Genomic DNA, 23,527 nt, shown 5'->3' with positions numbered 1-23,527 from the left:
CTTGCCATCTCTCCCTGCTTAGCTTTCAGCGCTTTGGTCGGGACAAGAAAAGAGAGAATGCAATTGCAGCATGCGACAAATCTTAGTAACTCCGCTCATACTGGACAGATTCTCAAACTTTTTACGACGGTGAATGCGTGATACAATAAGCTTTAGTGAATGCCCTACATGTCTACTTCAACAATTGGGACAGGGCCACTGTAAAGCGACACTAAAATGAAACAATAAATTATTTTTGACTGTTAAATTATACTCTGAAAACTCTGGTGTCGTAAGTTTCACTTCCATTTGTTTATAAGAGATGAGAACAACAGCGTTACAAGTTTCATTGCCCATCGAACTTTGTGATGGTTAAATCATGGAGTTCGAAGGGTTTCTTGAATTTGGCCTCAGTAGGAACTTCGAAGTTTCGCGAAAGTTAGTGTGTAAAGTGTCTGCATCCCTCAGTAGACAACGTACCCACTTTTAGCTGATTAGGAACTAGAGAGGCTGTGGTAGAGCCCGTCGAATTCTATGAGGTCCCGGCGACTGGCGCGTTAGCTTCAGAAGGGCGTTGCCACCCGCATTTCCCGTTTTTGCGTTTTGAGCTTATCAAGTGACTTGTCGCAAGTGTGATGATTCTGATATTGTTAAAGAGTAACTTACTAATATTAAAAAAAACATTGTTATCCTAGGTCCTTCAACTTTACCGAGTATTGCCTATCGTAATTTATTTTCAGGTGCACCAACAGTATTTGCGAACAGGCTTTGCTCCTCAGTTTCCACGAGACTATGAAGGCTGGCTATAGGGTATCGAGTGTCATACTTGGGCGTATCGTGAGGCCAAACATGGGCTGAAGAACTTTGATTGCAGAACGTTTAGGTGAATGCGAACAGTTGTGATGCATGCGACTTTTTCAGCTATATAACAATGTCCGCGGAGACTTCCGGTATGGTGAGTTCAAATAATATATTACAAAATACGTCAGTGGGTAGAAGAGGTCGGGTCACTTACCTCACATATCTTCGGAAGGTTCCCATAAAGTGGACCATGAGGGGATTTTTTCGGCTTGCTACGGACCGCTTGTCTTGCATCATAAACATAAGCAGAAACCCGCTGTGTTCCATTCCGAGGGTGCAAGATGCAGTAGATGAAACATCAGTCATACACAATATATTGCTATACAGTGAGTTGTATCATTTCTTACCTCATAAAAAAGAAGGTGGACACGCTCAGTGTAGTCCCGAGGACAATCTGAAAATGTAGTTGGTCCATGATCTCCAAAAGTCGTCTAAGAGAATCTGCAACGAAGGTTTGAGCTTTGTTCCGGTAGCTATAAGTCATGTGAAGATGTTTTACTACTGGTTCGCACAGGAAGGAAGGTCCCCAAGCACTCTAACATCGAATGTTTATTACCCGGGTTTATGAGTGAGTGTTCATTAGCAGGCATGTCACTTTATTTCATTCAGATAATATTGTTCTATCTTTTTAAAGCGTTTCATATATACGTATATACGTATATATTGTTTCGCCGTAGTGTGTTGTTGACAAATAAAGTAGCTGAGTATCTTTCCACCTGAACCTCGCTGAAGAGTTAGTGCGTGTCCAAAAAATCAAAAGGTGAAAAAGAAATGCAGCTCAGCAGCCAACATGTCGAAATTTTTGTTTCGTTGTTTTTTTAGATATCATTACATAGTATTCAAGTGCTAATCTGTACTCAAGCCACGTGTATAACATATGTCTACTGCAATGAACCTGAAACTCGATTAATTGTCTTGCTTGTTAGGCGTGAGTGCATGCTAATTGCTCAATTTTTCGGTTCGCTGATGAGTCACGTGTTAGGTTCTTAGCAGGTAAGAGCTGGGGATAGGGTAAATTCACTCACGGTAATATTCCATCTGCATAATGATGTACGTATGTCCGAGGATAACCCAGAAGCACATCAGAGTCTTCATCCCATTGATAAATTGTAGTGGTTTGGTTTCTGCTCTGCAGCGAGCTGACATAAGGCGCTGTGCATTCCTTCTCGCAGAAAATGCAAGCAAAATTTCCATCGGTATACCTTCAGTGACAAATGAAAAAAAGCAAAAATTGAGAAGTCTGTCACTGTGTGATGACGGAAGACCAGCAAAGCTGTTTGTTTTCATAATTATATTAAACATTAGGCAGGAAAAACAATGCTTAAATTGGACGAGGACTGGTGAAGAAGCAACGCAGTTGCTGTTGAGTCTTCATTTGTCATCGTTAATTTTAAGCGTTGTTTCATTTTCGACCTAATGAGGAACCTCCCTTTAGCCCAAGCTTCTCTTCAAGTTCAGTATATTAAAGATTTCCTTTCTTGTCGGAGATATCCTCTAGGAACGTGAACATGCAGATTCCCTTTGGTTTCTTACGGCCCATGGCCCGCTGGCTTAAGTGACACATGCTTATGAATGGAAGGCATGGCGACGTCAGGACTTCTTCAATAAAATTTACTTTTGGGAGTGGAATCATTGGCGTATTAGTATTGCGGAAGGAGGGGGAGGGGGGAGGGGAATCATCTATACGTAGGCGTTGGTGGTAGCGAAACAGGGCACAACTATCCCAATGTTAATTGTTATGGCAGATGGAAGTTTTTCTGCTCTGTATGGAACAATCACATTCTAATGGCAGATTGGGAGGGGCCGCGGATTACGGATCACTCAATCGAGGAAGAATTTTCACTCTGCCCGAAGTCGGTTCATTTGACCTCAAGCTTGCGTTACTAATTTTGTGCGCCCTGCTTTTTTTCCCATCCCAGCCGGATGTTTAGAATTCCGAGCCGCCATGGACGACAAGAAACGTGCTTCGCACCATGCGTTTGTGTCGTTGCTCTTAATAGTGTTTCAGACTCGTACCCAACAAGGTCCAAGTCCAGGGAGGATTCCTTGGATACAGATAGCGACTGTGAAGCTGTTGTGAAACAACGTGATATTCACGTGCGTGCCGAGAGGACTAAAGTGATTGACTTCGTCGAGGAAGACGTTCGGCGATATTCGGATGATGAAGTATCATGCGACTCTGGTAGTGGTAGGTTGGAAAAATTACGCTAACTACCGACGCTAAGTACTTCTCCAGACTTTAACCTCCGCAATAGTGTCACGCCATCTCTTGTAGGCGAAGTGAAACCCGCTCGCGTCGATAGCGTGAGATAGCACAGATAACGTCTCCGTGAAACAGCGTGACCACGCTGCGTGGGTAGCGTGTTTATATCAGCATCTTGGCGGCATTTTTTTCGAGGTTCTAGCCGTATACAGCTTCACTGTAAAAGACGCAAAAGTCATTTTCACACCTTCATATGCTCATATAATTACGCACTCATGTGTATTGTAATCCGCGTGTCAAATCATGGGACATATCTGTGTGCACACAGTGCTGCAGCTATACAGAGCTTTGTTTTAATTGCGAAGCACTTCTTAGCGAAATTTGGCAACTTTGAGCGTATCTATCTATCTATCTATCTATCTATCTATCTATCTAACCGTTCGACCTGTGACGTCACCCATGCGCAACGCTGCTGTTTCGCATCCCATCAGGGTTCCCTTTGGGAAGATGCTGTCAATTTTTTATTCGAGTATTGTTGAGGCAATGCAAAAATAAATCTTTTGATGCCAATATTTTTCATATTAGATGAACTTGAATTTTACGATGTTTGCTTTCTTAACAGAGTTTTGTATTACAGCGTCGTAACATGGTTTAAATGTGATTATATATATATATATATATATATATATATATATTGTTACGGGTGAGAGATGTTTATTGTACAGGCGGGATGATAGATAGATGGTTGCAGCCGTCAGGCCTGGCACAGAACACATTCACTTCTTTTTCCTTTACCCCACTTCAACGAAAGTCCCGTATCATTTCCCCTGTTGCAGGCGATGTCCACTGGGCGTGTTAGTGTCGCGCGTGGTATGGCTTCAACCGGGCGACACATGTACGACGTCAGTTTTCCTGGAGCGATGGCCAGAAGATGTGAGGCATGATATCACGTACGTAACGGCGCTAAGGTGCGACAAAACTACGAAGAGACCTGTATAGGGGGCCAGAAACTTTTGATACAAACCGCTCTTGCGATTTGGAGTCCACAGCCATTTCATATCACCTTCGCTGTACGACACATTTCGATGTCGCTTATCTTAGCGAGCCTTTGAACGGTCCTGGGCTGCGAAATTCCGGAGACGCGCGATGCGCCGTGCCTCCGCTGCGCGACAGAGGGTCTCGGCAAGGGATGAGTTTTTTTTTTGCTCTGAAAACGGGGGAATTGTGTCAAGGGTAGTACGTGGCTCACAGATGTAAAAGAGGCAAAACGGGCTAAAGCTGGTGGTCTCTTGTAGCGCAGTGTTGTAGGCGTAGGTCATAAACGGTTAAACTTCGTCCCAGTTTTTATGCTTCGAATCAACGTACATAGCGAGCATGTTATTGAGCGTCATCTTGACACGCTCAGTCAAACCGTTGGTCTGTGGATGGTATGAAGTGGCGTGACGAAACTGGGAAGCAGACCGGCGATTTAACTCTTCCACGACGTCGGCTACAAACTGCCGGCCACGGTCGCGGATGATGGCTGAGGGGAGCCATGCCGGAGGACGATATAGCGTAGCAGGCAGTCACAAACGTGATCGGCTGTTGCGGCTGATATCGCTGCGGTTTCAGCATACCGAGTGAGGTGGTCTACGCAGACTATATTCCAGCGGTTCCCAGTAATAGATCGTGGAAAAGTGCCCATCAAGTCAATACCGACGACCTCAAAGGAAAAACATGGAGGCGGTATGGGATGGAGAAATCCTGGCGGCGCACTTGTTGGACTCTTGTATCGTTGACAATGCTGACAGCTGGTCACGTATTTAGCTGTAGCCTAACGCATGCAGGGCCAGTAGAACGTTTCAGTGTGCGGTGATAGGTTTTGGCGAACCCATATTTCCAGATATTGGATCGTCGTGCATAGCTTGCACCACGTTTGGTCGCAATGATTTGGGGACAACCAAAAGTAGGCGGGCTTCTTTTGCATCAAAATTTCGCTTGTAAAGAAGGCCATCCTGCATGACGAATGGGCTCTGATGAGCCTTATTGACGGCAGATGAGAAGAAAGGAGCCAGACTACGGTCTTGACGTTGTTCTGTACGGAACGCTTCCAAATCTGGAAAACGTGAGTCAATAGTGGTCAGACAGTCGTCTAAATTGTCGGCGTCGCATTCAGTCATGGGAAAGGGAAGTCGCGATAGGCAGTCAGCGTCCGCGTGACGGCGGCCACTCTTGAAGCAAACATCAAAGTCATATTCTTACAAACGGAGTGCCCATCGTGCAAGACGACTGGTTGAATCTCGTAGACCATTGAGCCAACAAAGTGAATGGTGGTCTGTGACGATGGAGAATTGGCAGCCATAGATGTACGGACGAACCTTGTGCACTGTGAAGACTGCCAGACATTCTTGCTCTGTAATAGTGTAACTGCGCTAAGCTTTACTCAGATAACGGCTCGTGTAGGCGATGATATGCTCGGCGGCGCCGTGACGCTGAACTAATACTGCGCCGATACCAATTCCGCTGGCGTCACTGTGAACCTTGGTTGGAGCTGATGCGTCGAATTGACGAAGGATAGGCCCAGAAGTGAGTAGAAGCTTCAGCTGAGAAAACGATGACTCGCGCTCTTTCGTCCACTTGAAGGGTACGTCTGTGTTGAGCAGATGAGTAAGAGACTCAGCAACGTCGGCGAAGCTAGGAACAAAGCCCCTTAATTATGAACACAGGCCCAGGAAGCTTCTGAGTTCTCGTAGTGAGCGTGGTTGAGAGAAAGGGCTGACTGCGGTGATTTGGTGGGTATCAGGCCGAACGCCGTGTTTATCTACGAGATGGCCAACAACTAGAGTTTCACGATCACCAAAATGGCACTTTTTGGAATTCAAGGTAAGTGCTGCTTTCTCAAGGCACGTGAGAACGACATCAAGTCGACGATTGTGTTCTTCAAACGAGCGGCCAAAGATTACAACGTCATCAAGATAGCAAAGACATACTTCCTATTTTAAGCCACGGAGAACTGTGTTCATAAAGCGCTCAAACGTGGCTGGAGCGTTACATAGATTAAATGGCATGACGTTAAATTGAAATAAACCATCTGGAGTTATAAAAGCCGTTTTTTCTTTATCGGCAGAGTGCACAGGGATTTGTCAATATCCCGATCGTAAGCCTACGGAAGAAAAGTACGATGCAGAGTGCAAACAATCGATAACGGCGTCGATGCGGGGCAGCGGATATACGTGTTTTTTTTTAACGGAGTTGAGCCGCCGGTAATCTACACAGAATCTCCAAGACCCATCCTTCTTTTTTACAAGCATAACTGGTGCTGCCCAGCGGCTAGACGACTCTTGTATACATTTCTTAGACAGCATTTCTTCCATTAGCTCAGCAATAACTTTACGCTCCGATGGAGATACTCCGTATGGTCTCTTACGAATGGGATGGGCGGAACCAGTATCATTCGCATGACGAGTGCGTGAAGGAGGTGCAAAAAATCTACGACTATTGAGTGCGAAATCAAAAACGGATGCATGGTTGGAGAGGATTCGAACTAACGCTTGTCTCTTCTCTGGCGATAGCGACTTATTCACCATATCCATTAGTATGTCATCTATAGGACAAGCCACATCAGACGTATTTTCTTTTTTTCTGTCGTCGCTAATGACTGCAATGTTAACGTTGCTCCTGACGTCGAACTCAAACACAGCCAGCCTCATTCCACCAGGCTGTACAATCGGCTCGAAAGAGGAGTTGACCACCCATACAAGGCTTCGCCACTACTTGCAGAAATCACGTAGTGTGGCACAACCACAGCCTTCTTCGCACAGTTCAGCTGGATTAGCTGAACTATAACGTCAACGTTATCTGCTGTGATACCACAAACATCCACTGGCACTTGAACTATCGATTGGGCCGGTAAAACTACGTCATCAAAGACTGCGATAGTCTGTTGGCATCGCGTGGGCTCTTCACAAAAACCAGACAGTAAAACATCGCCAGTTGCGCAATTCACAGTGACTCCACATTCTTTTAAAAAGTCTATCCCCAGGATAACGTCATGAGTAGAATTAGGAAGAACTGCAAAATCTGCGAAAACAATTTAGCGCCAAAACTAACAGTTGCAGTACAAACTCCCACTGGGCGCAACGGTTTTCCACTCACTGCACGAAACGCCCCGCTGCGGTGGTCTAGTGGCTAAGGTACTCGGCTGCTGCCCCGCAGGTCGCGGGATCGAATCCTGGCCGCGGCGGCTGCATTTCCGATAGAGGCGGAAATGTTGTAGGCCCGTGTGCTCAGATTTGGGTGCACTTTGAAGAACCTCTGGTGGTCAAAATTTCCGGAGCCCTCCGTTACGGCGCCTCTCATAATCATATAGTAGTGTTGGGACGTTGAACCCCACATATCAATCAATCAATCACTGCACGAAACGTTGTCAGGCTTCTCCAAGAGAACATCCCTTTCTTGCCAAGACGAGTCTTAAAATTTCTGCTCATGACGGAAACAGTTGCTCCTGTGTCGACTAACGCGGACGTGGGGACACCTTCTATAAGAACACTGACCCTATTTTGCAGCATGGAAACTGGTGGAGGCATATCTGTACGCAGTGAAAAATGTCCGGTGACCTCACCTCCATCGGCCGCGGCGTCTAGTTTCCCGGCGGAGGAGGAGACGTGAGACGCCGACGACCTGGTGATGGTGACCGATGCTGGCGGGAGGAGGCTGGTGGCGCTACACTCCGCACAGAAGCCGGCGAATCGCTGCGGAAAGTCTGTTGGAAGTCTGTTTGGTAGTAGCCATTGGGTGGCCAGTGATAGTTTTTTCGAGTATTTGCGCGTCGTAAGGATGCCGGGGGTCGTTGATACTGCGGCAGAGGTGACCGATGCCGCTTGAGCGGAAGCGGGCTATATGTGCGCGAACGCCGCAGTAAAAGCACACAGGTGCTTCACGCCCCACTCGCTGCTGAAGATGGTCCGCGGGATAATCTTGCCACGCCGCCCTATCGGGGGGGTGACTTTTGCACGGAGTCGTTTCGCGGATCAAACATATAGACATGACGACGCAACTGCACCGGCGTCCTTGAGTCGACGAAGCCTGCAGCGTTGATGGACGCAGGCGGGGGGGGCCACATGGCGTATAAGAACCATGGCCATGTGCTATCGATGGCACAGCAGCGTCCCGCCGATCAAGTTCTTCGCGCACTATCTCTCGTAGTGTTGAGGCCAGACCGCTGGGTGGAGGCACTACGTCGATGCTTGTGACCGGTGTGACGTTGGGGAGTCTATCAAATTTTGCTGAGAGAGAGATAAATAGAGAGGAAATGCAGGGAGGTTAACCAAGCTTGGCTCGGTTGGCTACCCTACACTTGGGGTGGGGGAAAAAGGGAATAATTGAACGGAAAGAGACAGAAAAAGAGTAAGAAAGAGAAGCATAAATAGTCAGCTCGAGACTACACAGCACGGCCTCGCACAGTTCTTTCACAAGCGTTCGTGAAGTTTGGTGGTCCTTAAAAAGTACAAGAGGGCTTTCGTGGCTTTGCGCGTATGGGAAGCCGTCGGCCAAGGTCCCAGGATTTTCTCTTCTGTAAGCGGCCGTGAATCCAGCTGACAGAGCTTGGCTTCCATAATACGTCGTTCAGTCTGGTATGCTGGGCAATGACATAGAATGTGCTCAAGCGTTTCCTCGCAGGCGCAGATGTTGCATGCCGAAGTGCTCGCCATTCCAAGGAGACGAGAGTACGAATTCGTAAATGCCACGCCCAACCTCATGCGACACAGTAAAGTTTCAGCGCATCGTGGGAACCCGGATGGCAAACGAAGTTGCAAGGTTGGGTCGATCGAGTACAGGTGCGTGTTGGAGAAATCCTGCGTATTCCATTGTAGGAGAGATATACGGCGAGCAAGTGATTGTAGTAGCCTTGCAGCGTCCGTTCTCAAGAGTGGTATGGGCGTGCGCTGGTCTTGGTCATGAGCCGATCGAGCAGCTTCATCCGCGCGGTCATTGCCGACGATTCCGCAATGACTCGGCAACCACTGAAATACAATATCGTGACCTTCCGCGACCGCTTCGTGGTAGTCGTGCCTTATCTGATATAGTGATTGTTCATGTAGCCCGTGCTGCATAACAAGCCGTAGTGACTGTAAGGCTGACCTGGAGTCGCAAAAAATGGCCCATTGGTTAGGTTGCTGGCGAAGAATGTACTTTACTGCACCTTGAAGTGCTGCGAGCTCTGCTGCTGTCGACGTCGTGGTGTGAGAAAACTTGTACTGAAGCAACACATTTTCAGATGGAACAACCACTGCTCCTGTGGAGCTGTTGGAATTAGTGGAGCCATCGGTGTAAACATGTATGCGGTCGAAGTATCTTTCGTCCAACAGACGCAAAGTCAATTGCTTCAGGGCTAGCGTTGACATGCGTGCCTTCTTAAAGATTCTAGGAACTGATAAGCGCACGTCAGGTTGACGAAGGCTCCATGGCGCAGTTGCTGGATGCATTGCAAGTTTGAAGCCAGGCGGTAGTATGTCCTGATGTTTTGTCACGATACCGCAGTACGAAGAATGGGGCCTCCGAGGTGTCAAACACGCTAAATGATGTGACGGTAGCCGTGATAAATGCCGAATGTGCGCTCTCAGCGTCTCGACAATGATGAGCGTTGTGACTGGTTGTTCTTGTGCAATAACAAGAGTTGACACTGTCGATGAGCATCTTGGAAGGCCAAGGCATGTCCGAAGTGCTTGGGCTTGTACGCTTTGCAGTGCACGGACGTTAGTCTTGCACGTGTTGGACAGGACAGGAAGGCTGTACCGGAGAGTTCCGAGAAAGAGGGCTGTATAAAGCTGCAACATGGAGTGCACGGATGGGCCCCATGATTTTCCGGCGACGAACTTGAATACATTCTCAATGCCAATGAGCTTTTTCTTTAGGTATGTGACATGTGGGCTCCAGGTTAGGTCACGATCTACGATGACGCCTAAGAATCTATGAGTGCTCTTATATGGGATTGATCTGCCATCGATGCACAATGAGTAGAAAGACATCGGTTTGCGTGTAAACGCCACCGCTGCGCATTTTTCTGTGGCGATAGTCAAACCTTGCTGGCGAAGGTATGTCGATGTCATTGTTGCCGCTTTCTGTATTCTTGCGCGTACTTGAGGCCGTGTCACGCCGGATGCCCAAATGAAGATATCGTCAGCGTAGAGAGATATATAAGCCGTCTGTGGCAGCATTTCAGTGAGCCCCACGAGAACCAGGTTGAAAAGTGTTGGACTCAAAACACCACCTTGTGGCACCCCATGACTTGTGAAATACTTATTCGTAGACCCATCTTCAGTTAAAACGAACATGGATCTCTTTGTGAGGTAACTTCTTACCCATCGAAAGACACGACCTTCAGGTTCAGCTGCTTCAAGAGCATTGAGAACAGCCTCGTGGGTCACGTTGTCATAGGCACCCTTCACGTCTAAGAACAGAGCTACCGACAGCCGCTTCTGAGCTTTCTGATGCTGAACAGAGGTCACTAAGTCAATAACGCTATCAACTGAGGACCGACCTCGTCGAAAACCAGCCATAGCATCAGGATAGATGTTATAATGTTCCAGGTACCATTCCATGCGTGTAAGCAGCATCCTCTCCATGACCTTACCAACGCAGCTTGCTAGTGCTATAGGCCGGTATGATGCCAAGTCGAATGGAGACTTTCCGGGCTTCAGCAAAGGCACCAGGCGACTACACTTCCACTCATCAGACACCATTTCATCATGCCAAGACTTATTGAAAATGTCCAGGAGACAGCGCTGTGCCTTCGGGCCTAGGTGACGCAGGGCAGTATAGGTCACTCCATCCGGACCTGGGGACGATGAGCGTCTGCATGTGTTCAATGCCGCATGAAGTTCTTCCATGGTGAATGCAACCTCCATTTGCTGATCTCGTGCGACTGGAACATCCTGTGGCATTAGATCGATCGGTATAGAGATGTCGCCGGCGATCTTTGCACAAAATTCCCCAGAAACATCAAGCTGTGAGCGACGTTGATGTAGCGCCAGAGCGGCGAAGGGGTGACGCTGTTGCGGATGCGAGTGAATACCTCGAAGAGTCCTCCATACGGGAGACAAGGGTTTTCGAGGGTCTAGCGAGTCACGAAAATTCTTCCACCGTTGTTCATGAAGTTTGTGCATTCGACGCTGGATTTTTTTCTGAATGCGTCTGGATTCTCTGAGTTCAGAGATAGATTTAGTGCGTCTGTATCGTCTTTCGGCACGTCGGCGGACCGCTCGAAGTTGTTCTAACTCTTGGTCGAGTGCCGTGCGTCTCGATTCTTTTGAACATATCTTCGTGGAAATCTCCATTGCACAATTTTGCTGAAATGCGCCGAGCTTTAAGGGCCTGAAATGTTCGGCAATGTCGGATGACTCATTGCCCGACTGCACGTCATCTTTTCCTATAAGGTAGTGATAGATATCCTCCGCAATGCCCTTAAGGAGATGTCCGACCTTATCCTCATCAGTCATTAGTGGGTCCACACTCTTGCAGAGCTTGAGAACTTCTTCAATATACATCGTACATGTCTCCCCAGGGACTTGAGAACGTTGGCTCAGGGTCTGCTCAGCACGCTTCTTTATCGTGGTCGGTACTCCAAAACACTTCTTGATTTCGTCCATGAAATTCGCCCTCGTAGTCGAATTCTCCTCATGATTCTCGTACTACATCAACGCGGTTCTCTCAAGAAAAAGTGGTACGTAGTTGCGCTGGCCGGTAGTGTCCCAGTGGTTATACAGACTCACCCGCCGATAGTGCTTGAGCCATTCATTGACGTCTTATCTAGGTTTCCCAGAGAACGGGCGTGGTTACCTGTAGTGGTGTCCATAGGTGTTAAACACAGCTGGTTGGATTTCGCCGTCAGGGTTCATGATGACTGGTAGCGGCGGAAGTCCTGCGAGTCTGCGGCTCCAGTGAAGCTCCAGGGGTGTATCTTCCGCCGTACTTGTCCGGTGCTGCAAGGCGTTACCCAGCACTCTCCACCAATTATGTTACGGGTGAGAGATGTTTATTGTACAGGCGGGATGATAGATGGTTGCAGATGTGTGTGAGTGTCTTTCAATTAAAATTTAAAGCAGGTACGAAGAATAATTGTCATTATCATCATCGTCACGAGAAACCATCTATCTGCATGTCGCTCTGTCAAGTAAAACCAACTACACGGACAAAATGCACAGGTGCCGTCAAAAATTTCCAAGCCACTAGCTCATGTGTTCCTATGGCACCATGGCCTAATAATTTTTGACGGCCAGTGTACGTTGTATCGTAAAAGCTTTTTTGAGGATAATCTCTCCAAAGCACGCCAACTTGACGAGAACACTGCTATATATACGTTTCAGCAGAATGAGTGTTCTCACCGTACTTGTTGGTCTCTTCGCAGCGCCGCGTTCTGCGGGCGAGCAAATCGGCTGATGTTCCGGCAACGACGAGCGCAAGAATGAAGCCGAATATGCTTCTGCAAGTCGAGTGCAAAGACAAGGTATGTACGCCTGAACGAGCCGCGTACGCAGTCGTTCATGTATTATTATTATTATTATTCGTTTGCACTTACATGCTCACCGCTTGAAAGGGGGCCACTGTAACTGGCTTCCGAATGCGGCAGCCTTTGACTGTAGTGTTCAATCCGTATGTCGAAGCGGCTGCAACGACAAGGAATGACATAAAACAGCGTTGATCGCATTTCTTTCTTCGACGCCTTTATTGCTCTTCCTGCGCTACGCTTACATACAATAATCGTGGAAATAATTTTGTCAATGGCAGCTGCTTACCTGCATGAATGAGTGACGTGAAGTCCCCCTGACTGCATGTCGAAGGGCCACAGATCCCCAACAGGAAAGCGTAATCTCTTCCTCTGATCTTGTCCGGCAACGCATACAAATCAAAGCGTCCCTGGATGACATACGAGAGCGTGTTACAATTGTTCGCGCATCTGTATGTTCATGATAATTATGCTGATGCTTGAGACTGCAGAGAGGCTCTGCTTCCTAAGCGAGAAAGCACACCACATTACAAGTCAGTGGCTACCAAGTTACTATGGGATCATGGGTAAGGAACGGGCCGATCAACCAGCTCGTTCAGCCTTTACCAAAAACCACCACTTGTTGATAAGGGGTGTCTTCTGGGAGGACACTGCTAAAAAGCTCCGTGTGTTCACTCGCGAATGCACCACACCGAATTCGCATCATCCACATTTTGCGCATACATGATAACACTCTTTTCTTTCCAAGTTAAGCGTTCGACACACATAAAATTGACGTCGAGGTTAAACAACTGTTCTGTGAATATGTTTTGCTTTGGCGTCGCGTTTACTCTCTCATGCGTGTTGCACACAGGGATGGCTACGACCACCACTTCTGAACTCTACGCCAACGAAGAAAATATTCGACATTTTCTGTGAGACGGTCCAAGTGCAAAGTGTTTGAACACAGAGCCAAACGCTTCGAAATGTTCTAAACATGTTAGATACACTTTATCTGCCCAAAAAAAAGAATATTGCGCCATCTTCCAAGGCCGTTCAAGCGGTACGCCTTGCCGCTATCTACTGGCCTGTCTGAACGACTCCAAAGGAAACGGTCTCAAGCACGCGCGCATGCGTGCGTGCGTGCGTGCATGTGTGTGTTGTCTTATCACCATTTCATACCTATCTCTTTCTTTCCAATTCACTATCCCCCACTCCAATACAGGGTGGCATACCGGGTGTTAGCCCCCTTTTTTCTTGGCTTATTTCATGTATACATTTTCTTCCTCATTCTTCTTAAGTGTGGCAATGACAGAGATACTGACGGGCACGAACCGGTACGCTTAGTAGTTATGCCGGACGTTTATAAGCGCTGTCATTTTTCTCGACACATACTGCGATGTATATTGTGCCTTGCTTTGCTCCTAAAGGAGCAATAATTAATTTTGTGTTATTTGTTCTAAGTTATTACCTCCTTTGCCCATTTTCTACCAGACAAGTGAAGTTTGTGGTCGCCACGTCCGCGTTATATTTCATATTACCCACTAAACTACTGGTCAAACAACGTGGTGTAGACATAGCCTATATGAGCGTTGCAGGAGGCAACAATGAAAAGCAGAAGAACCCATTTGAAGAGTGAATAATTTGTGCGTTATGTTATCCACTCAATATCAGTTCAATTTTCCATCCTCCACCGCTAAAACAAAAAGACTAAAGTTTAGAAGGTCAGCAGAACGTAAAATCAGGCATGTTCTACAGACGCATTTTTTGTTTATTTGCCATTTACTATTTCATTTATTGACTACCTCCCAGAGCCGACGGCATGGGAAGAAAAGACTCCGCAAAACTTCGCTGGGATTCCTAGCCTGTTACTGTCTATCCTCACGCAGGCGCAGTACAAACATTGTGCGCAAAAATATATAAAAACAAAATGGGAGCATTTATAAATGCAGAGTGGTTAACATATAAAACAAATAAGCACTCAGATTACTTCATGAAGGCCACTCTACATGTCAAAGTGCAGATATCGGCTTCATGAGCTAAACCATAGAAGCTCAGACCTACAACATACATATGTAAACAGTGTTTCGTGCTAAAACATTTAAAAGACAGAGTAAAGCAATTCTAAGCATTTCGGCACTGTAATATGTGTGTGAACACTTTCTTTTTCTATTTACATAAGTCACAAATCATACACAGAAACACATTCGGTTAAGTCTGCAGTTTTGTTAAGCATCGATAATTTTTATATCATACTTGTATCAGAGAACTATATAGGCGTACAGTTTATAAAGACTAAATGCTTTTGTAATAGCAGCAGTTTAGAAGCACTTTGCAAAACGATAATCTTTCGGTAAAACGTAAATAAGGCGTAAAGCTTTCTATAGTACAAGGTAAACATTTTTGAAACTTCTGAACATGGTAGTGTACCATACAAGCTGGTAATAATTAACTAGTGAAATAGACAGAGATTGGAAAAGGAACAGCTTGATTTTGGTAGGAAGAGCATGATTATTACAGTATAAAAGACCATCAAAACATGAGCAAGCTAAGCATACGTGATTAGTATGTACATCCTACAGCAACTTCTCCTTAATGCAAATACCAAGTGTTTTGAAAGTGCACAAATTACATGTTTTTGGAACCATAGCAGAAATATTGAAAATACAGATTAACTTTTGCGACAAAAAACATCGCTTTTGTTTTAGTCGCATTATTTGCAAAGCATTCAGTTTGTAACATCGCTTGAAAATGCAAAGCATTGCTTTAGGTATCCCCTGTAATTCGCTTTTTTTTTTTGTCATTCGGCGAATGGAGTGACCCATGTCTGCACCCCTTTTTATGCGTAATGCCTCGAGAAGTCACTCTAGTGATGCCATGATTTTACCCCTTTGTGTCAGTTGCTTCAACAAAACCTCGACATGTCGGGAGAAAATCTAGTTCTAATTACACACAAAAATATAAAATTATGAGTATATTTATTCGCATTATTCAATAACTTCCACGAGGGCTCGAAGCTATTCTTCGGTTCGCTGTAAAGCAACATTCATACGGAAAAATTACGCTGGCTCTCTGTAATGCTTGAACGATGATGTCGCAATTTTAAAGGAATCGTTACGCCCTTAATTATCATTACCCATAGAGTTTCCTAAATTTAACTAGAGGGAACTCTGGCGCTGCAATTGTTCAGCCACCATAAGAATCATGGGTAGTGCACACATTTGCCCAGTCTTCGTACTTGCGAGCGGCGAATCGTACTTGTGGCTTCGTTTACTGCTGTGTTTCGGTTTTGTTTTGAAAGAAAGATTCAACCCTTTTGTACTTCCTGACCCAATTTGGAAATTAAGCCGAAAAAAAAATAGGGTGGTGAAGCGCAATCACTGAACATTTGCTGATTTTTGTTTTGCGAGAAAAAAGCTCTAAGCCACATGAACACACACGGAGCCAAAGGCAGGCCATAAGTACGAAGATTAAACAAATGTGTGTACTACCCATCATTTCCATTCTCCTTGAAGCGCCGTGCGTTGCAGCTCCCGTAGACACTAGCGCCAGAGTTCCCTCTAGTGCATATTAGGAAACTCTATGTCATTACCCACTTTCTCGTTGTCAGGGTTAGGAGCTATTCTCGTGAGTCACCAAGATAACGAGAGAAAGACAGAGAAGAAAATATTACCTCAAGGTCACCGATTGTGTTGAATTTTTTCACCAGACTTTTTGCATACCGCTTGGTAATTCTGACAGTCATGGTGCAGTACTGTCCTCTCAGGGCTGTTAATGGGTCATGCGTGGGCGCAACCGTTCGTAAACATTGTTCGTAGCCTCCAAGGTTGGAAACACTGTACTCCAGCAGATTGTTCGGGATGAAAGCGTTCGCAAGAATCACTGTAAAGAAATCAGGTGTGTAAGCGTAAACATGAGGACAGGGTATATTTAGCGTAAAGATCTAATGATTACGAGAAACTGTCACACACACACACACACAAAACATATATATATATATATATATATATATATATATATATATATATATATATATATATATATATATATATATATATATATGTATGTATACCTCGACCACTTGCCTACAAAAACCTCGACCACTTGCATATACCTCGACCACTTGCCTATATAAATGTATGTATACCTCGACCACTTGCCTACAAGGGAGCTCACTCGTGAAAACATATCTACCTAATAGTGTACGAATGTGCAGGGGAATTTACGGCAGGTGACTTACCACTGGCCCTAAAACGGCAAGTGTACAGCCGCTGCATACTGCAGCCCAAACCAACGGATAAAAAGAAAACTAGGAAGTTAACAACGAAACTCGAAGCTAAGAACCACTCAACGTGGGATGGAATAAAACATGATAGATATAATATTAAGAAGCTGAAAGATAGTCGACTAAATTAGCAAGCAAACAGGAGTATGACCGACGTTCTAGCTTTCTTTAAAAGGGCCCTGCCACACTTTTTAAGCACAGTTAAAAAACGCTGTCGATCGGTAGTAGAGGCTCCCGACAACACGCGAGCCACATATTATAGCGCAGCACATGGCCTGGAATTCACATTAAATCATCAAAATAAGCTGAAAATTGTTTTCTCTTCTCTCGACAAATCACGCAATATGCCCCAAAATCACACGTATAGCAAGCCCATCTATCAGCCATGATCATGGCACTCTTGCTCGTTACAGAGATCGCCGCGGGAGGCCGCTGCTTGTCCACGCGTGCGCGTGCGATCACCCTGAAAAACACGCACATTCAAAGGGAAAAAAAGAAAAAAAGTGCTCAAGGTCACGGGGCGTGCATTGCGCTTGTCTGTGGTCCTGCCATCCCTCCCTGCTTAGCTTCCAGCGCTTTCGTCGGTAGGAGAGAAGAGAGAATGCGATTGCAGCGTGTGACAAATCTTTGCAACTCCGCTCGTACTGGACGGATTCTCAAAGGTTTTGTGGCGTCGAATTTGTGAGGCAATGAGCTCTTCCAGAGAATGAATTCCATGGTTACTTGAAAAAGTGTTTCAGGGCCCCTTTAAGTGAAGACCGAGTTAGCCCGCCGAAGGCCGCTGAGGGCAACAGAAGGTTTGATAGTGCCAAAGAATTAGTTCGCGGGTGTGAAATGAAACCAACTCGCACGATTAAGGTAAATTAAATTAGAAATTGTTGGGAGAGCCATTGTTTTAGAAGCGTTTTTTTTAAAAACACCACGTCAGCCACGCACGTTGCAAAGTATACACTAACGCAGTATCCACATTATTAGGATTTCCTAACACAACCAACTGTTGGAGGCTGTTTTTATTTTTTTGTGTGTGTAAAGCTGTAGCTGCTTTTAACCATAAATTAACGCCATAGCGTTGATAATACAGGGACAAACAATGAGTACAGGATGCTGTCAGCTCCCTACCTTATAAGCAATATGGCTCCATTTAACGTAATATACCAACTAGTGCAAAAGTCTCTTCTTTTGTTTTTCATCGATAGGTTGAAAATTATTGGAACCATAAAAAGTCAGCTGATCTCTATAACAGTAGATGATTTTTTTTCCAACCCTTGCCGTTCTTGGGCAACGTTGCGCCAACACGCCCAAATCTTCCCGTTAAAGGCATACATGCTAAATTTCACAATCCATAAATCCGATTTATGGCAGACTAGCTGGAGATCATGTTGTCTTCATAATTTTGCTTTCGAAATGCAAGGGGCGTTTACAAAATGTACCAAGAATACTATTTTAACACGAAAACTAGAAAAAACGAATCCATTAAAGCCTACCGAAAGTGATGCAGACCAACTGATACCACCGAACTATCTGGTTCATGCTTCAAAGTATGTGATTGAGGTCACGCCCATAGGTTTTTTTAAAGACGATAGTCTTTCTTGGGGACCTCCGACGCGAAAATTTTGGCCAGTTTGTCTGTCTGTACTTTTGTCTGTTTGTCCGCTCTTAACATTATTCTAAAGGGCACTAAACGATACTCTAAACGGCCGACCCCATCCGCAGCGCCCACCAATATTGCTCAAAACTTTGCGTTCATACTTGTGCGATTCTCAATTAAAAAGCAATTATTGCGCATATCTGCGGTGCACCATAAAAACACGTCAATATTGTGTATGTGTGTCTTTTTACTAGAAAAGGCAAGGACTGTAGCGCTTATCACGCTGCGCTGACGATGCAACGCTTGTGTCTTTTAGTTGTTGACGAAAAAACAAATCTGTAAACATACATTGTGAAGGAAACAAAAATGCATGCTCAGAAATGGTCTCGCACACAATGAAGAGTTTTTTTTTTTTTTGCGCAGAACACACAGCGGAAGGCATGTGCTTAAAGCGGTATTTTACGACTTTTTAAGCTGTAGTCGTGGTCAGAACAATTAAGACCCGGTAGCTTTAGGCAAAACTCTCTGCAGTGGTGTATGAAAGCTACTTTTGATATACGATATGTAAAAAAAAACAATTCATATGTGTGCTTTAACGCCCCAAAAGCACCATAATATTATGAGAGATGGCATAGTGGTGGGCTCCGGAAATTTTGACCACCTGGGGTTCCTTCACGTGCACCCAAATCTGAGCACACGGGCCTACAGTATTTTCGCCTTCATTGAAAAGGCAGCAGCCGCAGCCGGGATTCAATCCCACGACCTGCGGGATAGCGACCGTGTACCTTAGCCGCTATACCCCTTCAGCGGGGCATGTGAGAGACCGAGAGCCACATCGAAAACCATGCGTGTGAGAGAAAACGTGTATTTGTGCAGTCTCTGGGAAATAGCTAAATGACGCCTTACACTCAAGTATACACTTTCTTAAATCTTCTTATTTCGTACAACATGAGCTCTCATTATACTGAGTTATTGCATCTCATTATACGCTGAACACTCCAGTGTGGCAAAAGTCACTGGTTCACATGTGCTGCTGATTTACGCTCCTGTGATTCACGTTTGGTTTTTAGTCTACGGACGGTAAGATAGCGTTGTTTTTGATGCCGGTGGTCGGTTTGGCACATGCTCCTGTCAAATGCGTGTCTGCATTTTTCTAAACACTTGTCTAACTGCACCCAGAACTTATATAACAAACCCATTGAAGCGCAATTTGTTTGCCTAAAAATTGTTGACTTGCTTGAATTGTTTTGAACTTCGCTTTTTTTTTCGCCTCATTCTGATAACCCGCAGCTTTACGCTTTTCGTAAAGGCGTGAAAGGTAGTACCTGCCCTGGCATACAGGTTGAAGCAGCCTACTACCGCGCGTTTCGTGGGCATCATACTAGAGAAGATTTGAAACTCGTCTGAATGAGCTGCTCGTACAGGTGCGTCACGTAAACAAGGAGGAGGTGCGGCTGTTGAGAGTTTTGCTTATGAGCTGCAGCGGGCCAGCATTTCCGTAATTTCTGTTTTTGTTCCAACCAGAGCGGGTACATCGCTAGAGCTCCGCGTCATAGGGTATAAAGAATGCACTTACGAGTCCCCGATCGTCAATCAAATATTCGACTGCAAGGTCTTTCGTTATAATGTTACCAACATACGATTCTGCTTAACTCAGATTTCCTTGCAGTTGTCCGTTAAGGATATTTTCGTAAGATTTTCTGGCCTCCGCTGTTAGTTTTTAGATCTTCAAGGTGAACTCATTGTCCTGAGATGTCGCATGAATAATCACCTATGATCAGCGACCCACATTCTGTTAATCAGCAGATATCACTAACTCTCGTGCTATTGTGAATTGATTCCTATAGGGATAAATGTGATTACCAGGTCATACTATGGGTTTAATAATAACCTGTTTAGCTTTACGCTGTACATACACACCTATATGCAGAGCAGAAACACATACAAAAATTAATGCAAATGCCCTGAACTTCTTCAATTGAAGTATTCGGAGGTTCAGATTTTGTAATGGCAAGGAAGAGTGCACCAGTATCAAAAAGGAGAAAATTGGGAGGGCAGGTACTTACTTCTGAGGGCCCATGGTTCTTGCCTTTTAAGTGCCATGATCCATCTCAGGAGTGCCGACGTACATTCGGAGCTCACGTCGACTGCGGACATTATTTCAGAAGAGTACGACAGGATTTTTTTCACGACGAAGTCGTCTAACCGTTGAATGTCCGTTTCAAGGTCCCTTGTCGTCGATTCGGGAGGGTGAGCATGAACTGGTTTGTGCAGCAGCGCGACCAACAGAAGGAAAAACAAAAAGTGTACCGTCATGTTGAAATGGTGAAAAAGAGACCGGCCTGCAGCATAGGAAAGACTTTGACGAAAGGACATGTACGAGGACGTGATGCCTTCTCATAGACGCAGGAAATCACGAATCAGCCAGCTGCATATGCATTGCTTCCTGCACGCGGACCTCACCGTTCCCACGGCAATGTACAATGTCCCACAGAGGTGAAAAGCCGGTATTCCGCTAAGGCCCCTGCAGCGCTACCGTTCTCACAGGCGCACGTGTGGTAACCGACTCCTTCTTTTATTATATTATTCTCAGTCGCCTAATTCTTGGGCAGTTCCCATGACAGCGTATTTCAAAGATTTGCGTCACGCTAAACGACGTGCAAGCTATAGAGAGAGATTTGCTATCTAAAATAAGCACAAAAGATGGAAAGAGATGTGGAAAGTTTATCTAAACTCCGTGTTTCAAAGCCCTGCTTACGTGGGACATTCGATATGTACTTAGATTTTTTATTTAAATTCACGAGCATTTGACCGTTCAGTCGGAGCGTACTGTGCTTTGCCAAGAGACACATTTCTCATTGTACCTCATTACTATGCGCTCTAGTTGCACTAAAATTATGCTTGATTTTCTATCTATCTATCTATCTATCTATCTATCTATCTATCTATCTATCTATCTATCTATCTATCTATCCATCTATCTATCTATCTACCTACTTGCCTGTCGGTCTGTCTGTCTTTCTAATATCATCTTCAAGAAAAACAAAGACAGTATTCTACTTTTCAATTCTAAGACATAGTTGTCTTACGATGACCTGTGTATCTGGAAGATATTTTTTTCAAACGAAATCTGTCACTTCTATCAAACATTCTTGCCCGAAGGCATTGAAAGTACACCAAAGACAATGACTTCCGCTGAAGCACTCTACTGCACGCATGCCCCCGCCCTCCCCCCCACCTTTCTCGACAGAGGGACCACGACGTGGTCAAGCTAGATTTTAATGTTCTAGCTACACTGAAATAAAAAAAATTTAAATGTAGCACATGAAACATCTGATCTATCCCCCATTCTCGCATTCAAGGTGTTGCGTCGCACACAATTCGTAATTGGAATTGTGAGGTGAAAACTCCGCGCCCTCCCCTACTGGCGGTCACAACACGTTGATGTTGAGCGTGTGCCGTCTGAACTATGTCGCACCCCGCGTGGTATTTTTTGCCAAACCCATTCGGCTGCGTTGATCGGCGGAGACTGCACACAAACAGTTGTCATTCAGTGTCATCGCTGAGTATTATAAGCTGCTCCAAAGAATGAATGCGCTCAATGTTAAGTAATCATGACATTGATGTCGACATAACGCTGGTGCACACCGTATACTCGGCCGAGACAAAGTGCCAGTGCTCTATATGGCGTCAAAAGATATGCTAACAAAAACAATACGACGGAAATCTCTACTGTAACGAACGCCGACAAAAACACTTTGCCAATCATCACTGGTCTGATCTCTAACATGTTTGTCTCTGAGTCAAAGCTTCGCAGAAAGCAATAAGACTCTCTGCCTGTACACCAACAAGCCGTGAAAAAAGTGTACAGGCGAGATTAAAAACTTAGACAAGCCTCTGAAGATGGAAACGTATACAGTCAGCTGCACTTTTGGGTAGCTCATACATTGAATTCTGCTGTAAACAGATAATCACAAGTGACTGATAACTGCAGCAACGAAGTCACGACTAGCAATGACAACTTCCCGTCTAAGACGGCCTGCTTTCTGTCCCCCCACCCCACCCTATTGACTTTTGCAGCTGGGTTGAGCGTGGTGCAATTGTTAGTGGCATGTTCGGGAAGAGCGCCGCGCACGATGCTTATGCGCTCCCGCCATCTGCCTGATCAGTTATTCATTTTACGCCGCCGCTGTACAAGTTTTACCCTATTTCACCTCCAATGCGCCAAAAAAAAACCCTTAGAATTTCTGGGTATAGCCACGGCAATCCTTCCACCTGATTCGTTTATGCATTCATTAGCTATAATATCTCGCAGAAAAGTAATCAGCAGACTGTACATTCACAGGACTGGTGTTTAAGCGTATTAGTGGGATTGCAATCTCTATATGCAACGAACTCAGCGCGCTCCGTTTCTCTTCAATTTTCTGAAGGACTTTTTTATACGCTTTAGCAGCTGCACTTTTCTGCAGCCGAATACTGCATGCTTAAGTCTGATTTGAAGAAGAGGACCCTCATGGCGAAGCACTCGTTGAGGTGTCGATTGTGAGAGAGATATGCAACAGCACTACACTCATTTTTGCTTTTGAAGACTTATTGCTGCATTCAAAATAACTTCAACTTCCTTTAGTCTTTGGAAAGGGAACGAAGTGTTGTATGTTAATCATTACGTGAGCGGCACAAAAACGTATCTAATATATGACAGTCATCTGCATTTCACGAGTGTGTGTTGTTCGTAAGTTATAAGGTACGAACTAGAAAACGTGCTTTTGTCAGCGGCATTCCCATGGCACGAACGTACTCTTGCAGATTCTTATTCAAAATTTCTGTTGTCATGTGTCCAGTGGGTTTACGTTAGATAGAACTAATAAGAAAATGTAAATGTTCATCAGGCTCATCAGTAGGCTGTGTAATAGAAGAGGAGGCTTGGAATAAAAAAAAATCACACAGACTTTTCCACGCTTTCCTCGTGGGTCAGACCATCTATGTAGCGGCCATGCAAAACTGGCACAGTTTCGACAAAACGAAGCCAAACACCCTCATTCAGCAAACTATCAAAAGGTTGCTCAATATTTTGAGCTCAAAAGGTTGTTTTAATTGTTTATTGAGCTCAAAAGGTTGCTGAAAAGGTGATTCCCGAACGGTTTGCTT

The 23,527-nt window shown here is 45.2% G+C and overlaps 1 protein-coding gene across 1 annotated transcript in view; it reads right to left on the bottom strand.

Moving 5' to 3' along the window:
• LOC119161371 (O-acyltransferase like protein) overlaps nt 1-20,856 on the bottom strand; it is a 34,668-nt gene extending 13,812 nt beyond the window's left edge. The window contains exons 1-8 of the mRNA XM_075885802.1: nt 20,446-20,856; nt 16,180-16,388; nt 12,817-12,937; nt 12,600-12,687; nt 12,406-12,503; nt 1,866-2,042; nt 1,188-1,281; nt 995-1,096 (exon numbers count right to left, since the gene is read on the bottom strand). Of these exons, the coding sequence (XP_075741917.1) occupies nt 995-1,096; nt 1,188-1,281; nt 1,866-2,042; nt 12,406-12,503; nt 12,600-12,687; nt 12,817-12,937; nt 16,180-16,388; nt 20,446-20,755 (1,199 nt within the window). The 5' untranslated portion in view covers nt 20,756-20,856. The remainder of the gene's footprint in view (nt 1-994; nt 1,097-1,187; nt 1,282-1,865; nt 2,043-12,405; nt 12,504-12,599; nt 12,688-12,816; nt 12,938-16,179; nt 16,389-20,445) is intronic.
• Between the last annotated feature and the right edge of the window lie 2,671 nt (nt 20,857-23,527).

This window comes from Rhipicephalus microplus, unplaced genomic scaffold, assembly GCF_043290135.1.
Source record: "Rhipicephalus microplus isolate Deutch F79 unplaced genomic scaffold, USDA_Rmic scaffold_327, whole genome shotgun sequence".
Classification (NCBI taxonomy): domain Eukaryota; kingdom Metazoa; phylum Arthropoda; class Arachnida; order Ixodida; family Ixodidae; genus Rhipicephalus; species Rhipicephalus microplus.
The sequence above is the reverse complement of the archived record's forward strand: the minus strand, read 5'-3'. Positions and strand labels throughout refer to the sequence as shown.